At 42.5% G+C, this 13,217-nt stretch overlaps 1 protein-coding gene across 3 annotated transcripts in view; it reads right to left on the bottom strand.

Moving 5' to 3' along the window:
- The window catches only part of TMEM135 (transmembrane protein 135), a 239,084-nt gene that overhangs the window by 19,383 nt on the left and 206,484 nt on the right, over positions 1–13,217 (bottom strand). For all 3 annotated transcript variants that reach the window (XM_060177393.1, XM_060177392.1, XM_060177391.1), the window contains 3 exons: positions 9,307–9,453; positions 5,900–5,969; positions 2,265–2,432 (listed from right to left, as the gene is read on the bottom strand). In XM_060177393.1, coding sequence (XP_060033376.1) covers positions 2,265–2,432; positions 5,900–5,969; positions 9,307–9,453 — 385 coding nt within the window. The remainder of the gene's footprint in view (positions 1–2,264; positions 2,433–5,899; positions 5,970–9,306; positions 9,454–13,217) is intronic.

Raw genomic sequence — 13,217 nt, 5'->3', positions numbered from 1 at the left:
ACTGGAGGGGATGAGGACACAGAACTCTGGTGGTAGGAACGTTATGGAATTATACACCTATTATCTTATAAGTTATTAAACCACTAATAAAAATACAATTAAAAATGTTTCCAAACCTCAAAGTGACACCAGGATTTCTCTCTCTTTAGAAAAAGATTTTTGGGGAGAAGGAAATAGCATAGTATCTACGCAAAAGACTTTCATGCCTGAGGACTGTAAGTCACAGTAGATTCAATCCAATCCCCAGAACCACCACACACACACACACACACACACACACACACACACAAAAAAAAAAAAAAGGTTCTGGATAGCACAGAAAGTGGCACAGTGCTAGAGCCATGGACTTTTGAGCATAAGATCCTGAGATCAATTCCCACCACTGCATATACCAGAATGCTGTTATGGCCTCTCTGTATAATATATATATATATGATTTTTAAAAATTATCTTTACTTATTTATTGGATAGAGATGGTCAGATATTGAGAGGGAAAGGGGAGATAGAAAGGAAGAGAGACAGAGAAATACCTGCAGTATTGCTTCACCACTTGCAAAGCTTTCCCCCTGTAGGTAGGGAACTGGGGTCTTGAACCCTGGTCCTTGTGCACTGTAACATGTGCATTCAACCAAGGTAGCCACTGCCCGGCCCCCAATCATGTCATAAAAATATGTCTATATAATTTTTTAAGAGACAAAAGAGGCAGAGAGAGAGAGTGAAAGAGATCACAACACTGAAGCTGCCATCACTGGGACTTGATACATGCATGACTCCACTGTTCCCAGCAGCCATTTTCTTTTAAAATTCTTTCTTCTAGAGAGTGAGAGACAGAATGAAAGAGACAAGAGGTGAAACACCTGCATACTGCTCCACCACTCATGAAACTTCCCCCCTGCAGGTGGGAATGAGGGGTTTAAACCCAAGTTCCTGTCTTCACGTGTGTCCTACCAGGTGTACCATCACCCATTTGTCTTTATTTTTAATCAGAATGAACCATCTAAAATGGTGGTCAGAAAGTAATGGCCAGGGAGTCCTCGGTGGCTCAGCAGGTTAAGCGCATGTGGCACAAAGCGCAAGAACCAGCATAAGGATCCTGGATCAAGTCCCTGGCTCCTCACCTTCAGGGGAGTCGCTTCACAGATGGTGAAGCAGGTCTGCAGGTGTCTGTCTTTCTCTCCCCCTCTCTGTCTTCCCCTCCTCTCTCTATTTCTCTCTGTCCTATCCAACATCAACAACATCAGTAACAACAATAACTACAACAACAATAAAAAAAAAAACAAGGGCAACAAATGGGAAAATAAATCAAAATATTAAAAAAAAAAAAAAAAAAAGAAGAAGAAGAAAGTAATGGCCAAATCTGGCCCGTCTCCTACTTCCATGAACTCAGCATTTGCCACCGCCCCCCCACGCCCCCTGCCACTTCTAAATGGATGAAAATAAGTGAAACAGGGAAGAAGATCTGTGGACCGAGGTTTGAGTGTTGTGGGGGCACAGGCTCGCTCACTCACACAACACAGGTACAGTGCCACCCCACATAGTCTAGTCAGTCTACTGAATGGCCCTTCTTGGAGCAAACTTTCTGAGTCCTGGCCTTAAATCAAGACAGAGAGGTTTATCAGTCCTTCTCTCTAGACAGGAAGCTGCTGCTAAAAGCTGCAGAGCCTTTTCCTGCTAGTAGTCCACACACATGTGCACGTCCCTGTGGAGACAGGCGTAGGATCTTGCAGGAAGGAGGGAAGGTGCAAGCCCTGGTATCTGAGAAAGTGACAGAAATGGCAAGTACATGGAGGAGGGGAGAGAAGTCACTGCTTACAACAGGATACCCTTATTGCTGCTATTAGCTAATGTGTGTTTGCTTAAATAGACAGCAGATGTGGCTACTGAAGACAAGATCAGGGTTATTAACCTCTTTGATGATGTAGAATATCAGAAGAATCCTGTTTTTCTGTGTCTACATATAAAAAAGGAAAACAAGTCTTTGAAAAGTTTAAGTAAATACAGATGCAAATTTGTCCATATTCAAGTATGTCAACTAAAACTTCCAGACAAAAACCCACTTCTACTAAGACGGTTCCCAACACACAGAATCATTGATGTTAACTCGTTTGTTAAAACTACAGGAAGTAACATTGGGAAAAGAAAGAAAGAAAGAAAAGGAAAGAAAGGAAAAGAAAAGAAAAGAAAAAACTCCATGAGCCCATGTCAGAGCTCTTCCTAACAATAGCTGTGCTATTTCCCACTGGTCTCTGTTCTGAAAAGCTTACCTTGTATATACTGACGAAAGAACCCAGGAAAGCTCCAAGCTGGAAATTTTCTTTGTTGTAGAAGAGGGAAAGGAGCCTGGAAGGCTGTGTAAACAAATGCCTGAAGGCAGCAGGGACTCGGAGGCAGCACTGGATCAAGTAGCCCACACTGAACATGCGGATGAAGCCCTGTGGACCAGTGTGAGTACAGGTGGGGTCAGTGGGATTGCCACACGTTTCATTGTCTCAGTAACCAAACAGGACTGCAAGATGTGACACAAATGCTCATATCATTGCCACCTTCAAAATGAAGTCTTAAAACTTCCAACAGTCACTCTGAAAATGGGTGGCATCTTGGACTGAATGTATTTTCTCTGGTTTACAAAGGCTTACAAAAGCACAGTGCTTCAGAAGCACTGGCAAGTTTGCTACCAAAACACTGTGTCTAGACATTATGTTGACAAGAGTGGAGATTTACAATTCTGAAATCACAATGGATACTTAAGAGGTACCAACACTGAAATGCCAGAGTCACTTGTGCATTCTTTACAGGGTTATCTAACCCCTAGTCAACCTTTGCTTTTAGATAGAGACAGGCAGTATGTGTGTTTTGGGGATGTGTTGGCGGGGGTAGGGCGGTGTGAGGAAGAAAGTGGGGTAGAGAGAATGAATAGCACACAGACTAAGCTTCCTTCAATGTGGGCTGGGCTCCAACCTGGGGGGTGGAGTACATGGAAAAGCAGTAAGCTATTCTGCCAACCCTTCCACATGCTACTTTTGAGATGTATTCTTCCTTTCCGCCTTCCACCCTTGTGGCAACATGCAGACAGTGATTCCCATGCCTTCAGCAATGTTGGGGACAGAGTGTAGAGCAGCACATAAATTCCTTTTAGAAGCTTCCACATCCATCACAGAAACAGAAGACAACTAAGTCAACAAGTAGATATAAAATAAGAGCAGATTATGATAGTGTGGAACTGGGAACATCAAGAGCATTAAGACAACCAGAGGGCAAGGGCAGAGGGGTGAGTGACAAGTGAAGGCCACCAAGGGTGTGGTATTTGACAGACATAACAGAAAAGATGCTCCTTGAGGAAGACACTGCAGAACACACACACTACACACATACACACCACACACACACACAATATACACACCACACACACACACACACACACAATCTGCAGGTCAGAGGAGCCAACAAAAAGTCCTTGTGAGAGAAATGTGGTGGGCAGAGGGTGTGATTCTTGTGAACACTGAGTGGAGGTGATTCATTGCCTGCTGACCAAGGAGCATAGAAGCCAGTGCAAGGGCTGACCATGGTTATGTTGTCAATTCCTTGCCAAAACAACTCTCTTTACTATTCATGTCCACAGACGCAACAGCCTGATCTACCATGAATCATGGAATTGACATTTCTAGTAGTCATTTGAAAGAATGAGAAAGTGTGTTTCTTCCTTCTCAATAATTCTCACTTTCTCATATAGTGGGGTTTTAAATTGATTTATTATCTTTATTTACTTATTGGACAGAGACAGCCAGAAATTGAGAGACAGAGAGACAGTGAGATAGCTGTAGCACTGCTTTACCACTTACAAAGCTTTCCCCCTACAGATGGGGACCAGGAGCTCGAGCTTGGGTCCTTGTAACATGTGTGCTCAACCAGATGCACCACCCCCCAGGCCCTCATATAGTGTTTTCACTACCACCTCCTCCTGCCATTTCCAAAACACCTCTGATTTAATCAATTTTAGGATTCTTAGGGCTACCACTCTGTGCTGTCAGAGGTTGTCACAATACTCTGTTGTGTGTCCTTCCCATCTGGACACTTCAGAAATGGGGTGGGAAATGTGATTGTAAAGGGGAGCAAGAGAAACCACAACAAGTCCCACAAACTCTCCTCAGCCTTGACCCCTGTGCTCCCTGAAGAGACTGGAGGTGTCTGTGTGCTGGGGGACACCCCCACACTGGGCACTGACTCACACCACCCTCCCCTTCTAGGGACACTGACTGCCAGGAGAGGCCTGGTGACTGGGGACTACTACACCTTCAACAGTGCAGGAGCCACACAGGAAGAGGGACTATGGGCACATCACCACAAACTACAGGCCAGTGGCCAGCAGTATCCAGAGTAGTGAGCAGGGAGAGGCACCAGGGCCATCACCTGGGGTGGGGGTGAGGCAGCCTCTGTCACAGAGCAGAGCTGGTGTCTACAAAACAGCACAACTGTAGATGTGTTCCAGTGACTGGCAGGTCTCAGAAGCCTTTGTGTTTTCCAGGGTTAACCAGATGCTTCTGCAGGGTGGGTGCAGTGACTATGGATGCCCACTGGCAGGTGGGTAAAGAGTAGGCACAGAGTCCAGTACTCACACTCCAGAGACTGTGTTCCTACCCTTTGTGCTCTTGTCACACCATCTTCTGATTTTTCTGCTCCCCCAGTGCAAAGTCCTTTGCTTGCTGCAACACACCCCAGCCAGTCCAAGGTTCACCTTGTCTAATTTTTAATGAAATGATTTTAAAGTTGCTTGACTAAAGCTCTGGTAAGTAAGTAAAGCTAAAAGTAAACTTAAAAGTAAACCGTTATTACAAATGTCTTTAGATCAGAGTACATAGAGTGATAACAATTATTGTCAGCTTTTCCATCTAATTGGAAAACACTTTTCAGTGACCCAGAAGGTGGTGCAGTAGATAAAGTACCGAACTCTTGGGCACAAGGCCCAGAGTTCAAGCCCCAGCATCACATGTGTCAGAGTGATGTTTTGGATCTCTCTCTCCCTTTTCTTTCATTAACTGATGAAATAAATCTTTCAAAAAAAAATTAGTAGTTATTTCTAGGAGGCATGGCCAAGGGTGAAATCACTTCTCCACCCAAAACAACAAATAAATACAGCAACAAGAAACCCAAAAAGAATTCATCAACTACAGCTGAAACACTTGCAGCCTCAGGTGGGTGCTTGCGTGTGGTTGGGGCAAGAAGGGGCTGGGTTGAAAGTTTAACGTAGTCAAATCAGAGCTCCCCCAGAGGCTGCATAGCATAGAGCCACGCCATCCTGTGTTTATGCATAGCAAGCAGTGAAGGTAGCTCCCAGTGCCAGAGGAGAAGAGAATGAAGCTTAAAACCTCTCAATCTTTGACTCAGGGAGTTTTTAGCCTTCTGAATTTAAGACAAGGACACACACACACACACACACACACACACACACACACACACAACAAACAAACAAAAAACCAGAATATGTGTGACCATAAGACAGCCCAACCCAACCTCTACCCCAATCGCTACAAAACATATTAACAAGAGAAGCTTAGAGATCACAACAATAGCACTACCTGCTGGCCAGCAATAACCAGCATAATAAATGCATAAGCAGAGAAATAGGAACAAACATCTAAGCATGCCACATCAGTCGGACAGAAACGAAACAGACTCCAAGGAATTACAGATATAGAGAGACTATCAGAGACAGACTACAGAAAGCTCATTATGAGGACTCTCCCAGAATCTAAGCATAGTATGAAAAAACATACTCAAGACTTGAAAAAGTATTTTACTATGGAATTAAGACACACAGCAGAGGAATGCAGAATAGAGTTCATGAAAAAGTTATTTCTATAACCTCCTACAGTTAACAAAGCAGATACTTGGGCACACTCACTTTAATGCAGTAAGAGATGCAATTATCTTCATAATGCTTACAACATCTATGCCTTGGTCCATGTTTACATCTGAAATTAAAAACAAACACATAGTTACATTAAAAGGTGTCTATGTACAACTCTGCTTGAAACTCTCTAACCCACAAAGGAGAAAATGTCATCCACTCTATTTCAAATGGCAGCATCATTTGGGTTCGTAGGAAATGCAAAAGCAAAGATAACAGGTTTCTGTTTTCTTTCTGTTGCTCTGAGACCTTGTGTGAAATATGTGGCCACAGCCAAGTATTTGATGTGAAGCGGAGAGTCCAGACTTATATCTATTTGTGACTACATATGACAGAAATGTGCATATTCTCTGTGTTAGGCCCAACCTTTTGGAAGCTTTCGATTGTTCACTGTCGAGCCTAACGTTCATAAATCATCCATGAGGCCAGCACTTGAGCAAGAATCATAATGAGAGTGTGTTCAGGTTACAGGAATGTTCGCTTAATTATATTTGAGAGGAAACATCTGGAAAAGATACACAATGGAGTGCTAGGACTTGGAGTTGTTTTTTTTTTTTTTTTAAATCAGTAACAGAAATAGATGATGTGGGAAATCAGATGTCGGCTAGAGTGTGATTTGACTGTGAACTGTTTGGCTCTCCCAGCATTTCATAGATGCTTCTGGTAAGAAAACTACTGTTCATGATTCACTCATTTTTAATTCTCAAGTGTGCTGACTCCAGGGCTATGCATTCATACCAGGTCCTAAGAAAGCAAACAGAATCTCTGATGTGGATTTAGCTCTTTCCTTTTCTCTTTGAGGAGGTCCTGGTCCAAAAGAAGTAGCCACATTAACTAAGCCTTTCATACTGGTGTCAATGAATCACCTCCATAGTTGGAACACAGGTACAGTTTCCTGTTTATAAAAGGCTAAGTTGTTGACTGCCCCCAAATCTTTCTGATTCCCATTTGCAACTCAGCTATAGAGCTTTACTGAAACGCAGTCTGCGCTTCCGCATGGGCACACTGAATTCCTTTCCCAGTGACAACCTGTTTGTGTTCTGGCCATAGCCTTGTTGTCACTGAAGTGCTGGAACACTCCTGGTCCCTGGTGGCTAAGGCTGACTACAGCTGGGCTGGAGAGGAGCTGAGTCAGACAAAGGATGACTGCTGTCAAGCATCTGTCAGTGCCTCTAAGCCACCTCTTCAAAGACCTTTCTCAGCTACTGCCACAGAGCCCCAGGCTTCATGTACATGCAGTAGTACCACTGAGCAGCAACTGGTTTTTTTGATGACATTACTTCATCCATCCATCCATCCATCCATCCATCCATCCATCCATCCATCCATCCATCCATCCCTGGGATTTCACTGCCCTGAGTTGACTTTTTCAGGTGGAAATAGCCAGAAACAGAGATATCCCATAGAACTGAAGTTTCCTCTACTGTGTGTATGTGTGTGTGTGGGGAAATCACATGAATGGCAAAACAGTGCACTATCCAGGTGAGCTATTTTTTCCAGAACAATTTTTATTTTTTTGAGAAGTTTTTTTTGTTGCCTTTTATAGATTTATTTTCATGAGAATGGGAGGGGAAGGAACACTAAGGCACTGCTCAGCTCTGGCATATGGTAGTGCTGGGAAGTGAACCTAGGCCTTCTGGGGCCATGGGCATAAAAAGCTGGGTGTGTTTTCACTGCATATTTCCCAGTCGTGCCACTCTTTATTTTGAGTGAGTGAGTGTGTGTGTGTGTGTGTGTGTGTGTGTGTGTGTGAGAGAGAGAGAGAGAGAGAGAGAGAGAGATGACAGCACTGCTCCACTCTCTATGGAGTCCTCCCAGTGCTGCCCATGGTGCTTCCACTGGTGCTAGGCATTGTCCCCAGGGGCTGGCACAGGGTAAGGTGCATGCTCTGAGAGGTGAGCTGTTTCCTGGCCCCCACAGAACTCTTTAACAGAGATAATGATCTCTGCTTAATCAGCAAGAACTTTTGATTGCAGAGTGGTTAATCCACCCAGTAAAGAGTCACAGAGCATGACCAGGGAAACAGCTTAACCTGCAGAGTCCAGGGCTTGCATGCCTGAGGCTCCAGGTTCAATCTCCAGTATTGCATGTACCGCCTTTCTCTTGTGTGAAACTATATCTCATGTGAAATACATACAACAAATCTTTAACAGAAAGTTACAAAGCTGCCAAACACAAAATGTGAATCAAACATTATTCTTTCCCCTTCCCCTCTCTTTCTTTCTTTCTTTCTTTCTTTCTTTCTTTCTTTCTTTCTTCTTCTTTTTTTAGAGACAGGCAGAGAGTGAAAGAGACCACAGTAAGAAAGCTTCCTTCAGTGCAGTGAGGATAGGGTTCGAACCTTGGTGGCACACATGGCAAAATAGCAAACTATCCAAGTGAGTTATTTCCGCAGCCCCATAAGTCTGATCTCTTAACAGGCTCAACTTCCTGTAGCCGATTCTTTAACTTTCTCTATTGCTCACACATTCTATACTCTCTTGACTCTCCCTAATACACCCCTGTACTCTTATAATCATATCATAAATAGTTATTAAATAAGGATTTAATGTAGATAAGGATTACATCAAATTACAAAACATCATTGCTAAGATTATGTTGTTGGCTGATGTTCCAACTTGAAACCATTATGTTAATTTCTGTCAATCTCTACATACAAAATACAAATACAAACTTCTTTGTATGAAAAACAGACTCCTTGGCCCATGGTACAAATACATATCTCTCATTTTATTGCAAAAGCCCAGAGATGTTCCACTCTCCTAAGATGCCCTTTAAAGGCTCACTCCTTTTAACTCCTGTCTCACTGGCATCTCTCAGTACCTGTCTCTCTTTCCAAACCTAGCACATTTCAGTGAGCACACACTCCTTTGTGGGACTCCTTTAAGTCCCCATTCTGCCTCGTATGAACCAGAGAAGGCTTTCAGTTACATATAAGTTTATTTTGAGGGCACATGGTGGTCTGTACTTCTGCCAGAAATAAGAACTAACATTTACTTGCTGTCACACACTTACTACCATAAAATCCTATGTACCGTTACCGATGAAAATTACCTGAAAAGAAGGGTTGCTTCATGAGTGGTGAGACAAGTCTGCAGGTGTCTACCTTTCTATCCCCTATCTGTCTTCCCCTCCTCTCTATTTCTCTCTGTCCTATCCAATAACGGCATCAATAACAACAATAATAATAACCACAACAATGTTAAACAACAAGGGCAACAAAAGGGAAAAAATAGCCTCTAGGAGCAGTGGATTCATGGTGCAAGCACTGAGCTCCTGCATTAACCCTGGAGGCAAAAAAAAAAAATACCTGAAAAGAAACCCAAGAGACCCCAGGCATCTGAGGAACCTAAAAGATAACTGGCAGCGTGTGCTAAACTGTCACTTGGGAAGGAACTCACATTGAGTCCATAAGTGTACTGACTAGCGCAATTATGTTCCTTCTTCTGGGCTTTTCCTTGTGTTTCTCTGTTTTTTGTTCCACTTTCATGTACGCAGCCTCCGGGGAGTAAGAATGTGTGGGAATTTCTTCCTTCCCTACAATGAACCTAGAGGAGAGAGCACAATCAATGAGAGATGAAAACAGATATTGTTTACAACAAATACTTTTTGGACACTAATTTATCATTTCAAGTATTTTTCACAATTAACACAAAATATAATTATTCTCTTTTTTTTTTCTTTTTCAGATAGAAAAAGTAAGGTAGAGAGATAGGGGAAAAAAGACCACAGCACTGAAGCTTCCTTTAACGTGGTGGGGGCTGGGCTCAAACCTGGGTCTCACACATAACAAAGAAGTGCACTGCTCAGTAGCTATTTTGATGACCTTCTAATCATTTTTTTTTAAAGTAAGTTTAAGAAAATTTATTACTCAAATGAAAAAAAATGTACCCACGCATCATCAACTGTTCTGTTTATCACTATACCCCCTCTACTCTTTTAAAAAAAAAAAGAAATATGATTGCTCAGAGAATGTTAATACTCCTTTCTTTCACAATGCAGGCATTTTAAAGTCTAATAAATTCAGTTAACCACCAGAACAGCACTTTCATGAAGCATCCATTTAGCTAGAGTGCTTAAGGCTTCCCAAAGAAACAAATGAACCAATAACTTGGATCTACTCATTTATGACTGAAAATCCGATCTTTCACTTATTTTCTCTCTAAAGCCCAGGGTTACAGTGGAATGTTTCTCATTTTTCACTCTGAGTTTCTGTCTGGTGTCCTGCTGAGCCCTGGAGCAGCTGCAGTGCTATAGAAGGTCATCTAGACACTCTCAGAGAAGCAGAGGGGATTAGAGGAGAAGCAGTGAACGTCGAGGCTCCATATGTCCCCACATGGCTTCCTTGGGAGATGTGCAACTTGATGCCATTCCAATCTATTGATTTCTCTAGGGAAGGAAACCACATCCAGAAGAAGACAGTCTTCCTGTCTTGAAAACCCGACTGCATTTTCCATTTTTTCTTTATAAAGAGCATAACCAATCTTTCATCCATTTCTGGCTATATGACAAAATCCTTTTGGTGGAGGGGAATTCATCCTTCTCAAACAATACCTAATCAGACTACAGAAAAACCTTCAGGTATACATGTTTAGAGATGGATGGTTCAGAGGTCAACTATTTTATTCCTGACTTTCTTTCCAGGGACAAACAATATTTCCCACTCCACCCCTCCGATTTTTAACCAGTTGGATCAAAAATCATTAGTAACTGTACTGGTGATATTTTCTAATATGCACATGATGTAATAAATAGAAATGCGCAAAAAATGCTTGACTATCCTCCTCCACCTCAGCCTGCTCAGCTCCCCTCCTACCTCCCCCATTAACTCAACTTCATCATGCGCCTCTTGCAACTTTACCAGGGTGGATATAGCTGTCACTTCATGTATATGTCAAATAGTTTATGAACAATCACTATCTCGGTCAGAGTTTTCACTTGTGCTGTTGGGTCACAGTTCATAGAAGGATGATGAAGCTTTCGCAAGTCCACCCGTTGCAATTTCACAAAGTATCACAGAATGTAGGCTGAATACAAGTGACCACTAACCCAACGCCACAGGTCCTACACAGAGCACAGGGCCTATGACCAAGAAACAGAAAAGGTAGAAGGTAGTGGGAAAGAGAAAGAAAAGGCAGGGGCAGCTGTCCACAGTGAAGCCCATCCACTGAGGCCTCCTTCACGAGCTGGAGGGACAGGCCAGGAGCTGCCAGCAGAGGGCAGTGTGCACCTGAGATGACAAACTAGAAGGCTGGGATTCTGGCTGGCAGAGTTTAAAACCATGTTGAGTGAGATAAACCAGAAAGATAAGGATGAATACCAGATGACCTCACTCATAGGCTGAACTAAAGAAAAAGGGACAGAATGAGAAAATACAGGGTGCAAATTGAACTGGGTATGATGTACTGCACCAAAGCAAAGGATTCTAGGGAAGAAGGGTTGGGGGTGGAGTTTGGGGGGTCCTGGCACATGATGGTAGAGAAAGGACCTAACTTGTAGGTGAGACTGTTCTGTAGACACCTGTCTTAGGGAGATGAGAAATTGCACCCATGTGTCAATAAGTGTCCTGTAAGCCATTACATCATCAACAAAATGATAATACATAAATACTATTCCACTACCACTCTGTATAAACTACATGGGAACACTAGGCTAGAGCAGATAAAGGAAGCTCACTCAGGCCTCTCATCACAGATTTTCCTTAAACACACCACTCACTGTTTCTTATGTGGAGGCAAGGGAGAAAGGCACATATTGAGTTTTCGCAAGGATCCAGGGCATATAAGAAGAAATGAGGGAAGGAGGTAAGGGTTTTGTCAAGCCCAGATTTGTGTTATTTCTCCCGTCTTCTCCCCCATCCTCCACATTCTTGCCCTCTTCTGCCTCTCCTAAGAATCCCCCCACTTCCTAGGATAAACTCTGCATTCAACTGAGCTGACTTCTCTGTGGTCCCCACATTTCATGTTGGTAATCTTCATGCTGATGCTAGCATGATTCACTTGTATCCAGAACAATCCCCCTCTCCCCCAACAGTGATAGTCATTCTTCAATTAGTAGGAAGGAGAGGAGGAGGAGGAGAAGAAGAAAAAGAAAAAAAAAAACAGCCAACATTCTGGAACCCAATAGAACACAATTCTGTTTCCCTCTCTCAATTTCTCTCTATCCTACCTAATAAAAAATAAATTAGGGGGTCAGGCAGTAGCGCAGCGGGTTAAGCGCATGTGGCGCTAAGCACAAGGACCGGCATAAGGATCCTGGTTCGAGCCCCCCGCTCCCCACCTGCAGGGGAGTTGCTTTACAGGCGATGAAGCAGGTCTGCAGGTGTCTGTCTTTCTCTCCCCCTCTCTGTCTTCCCTTCCTCTCTCCATTTCTCTCTGTCCTATCCAACAACATCAATAATAACTACAACAATAAGACAACAAGGGCAACAAAAGGAAATAAATAAAGAAAGAAAGAAAGAAAGAAAGAAAGAAAGAAAGAAAAAAGAAAAAAAAATCCAAAATAAATAAGTAAATAAATTAGATGGAGACCTGAGAGCAGCAAGGAGACAGACTTTCCCTCAAAATTGATTCAAACCCTGGGAATTCTACATGAAAACAGGATTTTCAGGTCTACAGGAGATAAACTATACAGGAGGAGTCAAAAAGGAACCAAAGTGGAAAATTATAAATCATCTATAAGCCAGCAAAAAGGAGCTTAAAGAACAAAGAAAGCAAAACCACTTGTGATACCATTTGTGAGAGGATTTTGGCTTAGTGTGGCTTTCCCTTGCACAATACAATAACTGCACAGCAACATCCAAGACACAAACTACAAAACACACCAAAAAACAACATGGTTAAATCAAAGACAGTTAAACCAATTACCACAATGAGTCAGGAGAGGAACCTAGAAGATATTCCAAGTAAGCCAGAAGCAACTAAAAATGAAGAAAATACTCAAATATTAATTGATACACTAATTTCAGGAATGAGAGCTTTTGAGAAAAATACTACCAGAAATAGGGAAATAGCCAATGAGAACCTGAAATAAAACACAAGCTATCTGGAGGTAATTAGGGAACTAAAAGCTGAAATAGCTGAGCTAAAAAGCCAGCTAGCAGAATAAGCTAACACTGTAACTGAAAAGGTAAAAAAAAAAAAAAAAAAAAATAGCTGAACTGATGAGAGAAGCCAAGAGAGGGGAGAGCAGAGTAACAGAAGCAGAAAACAGAATAAATAGCCAGACCAAGTATGAATTAAAATAAGAAAGAATTAAAACACCTAAAAATGAGATTGAGAGACATTGAACAGAACAACAGAGACATATGGGA

Source organism: Erinaceus europaeus, chromosome 17 (assembly GCF_950295315.1).
Source record: "Erinaceus europaeus chromosome 17, mEriEur2.1, whole genome shotgun sequence".
NCBI lineage: Eukaryota > Metazoa > Chordata > Mammalia > Eulipotyphla > Erinaceidae > Erinaceus > Erinaceus europaeus.
The sequence above is the reverse complement of the archived record's forward strand: the minus strand, read 5'-3'. Positions and strand labels throughout refer to the sequence as shown.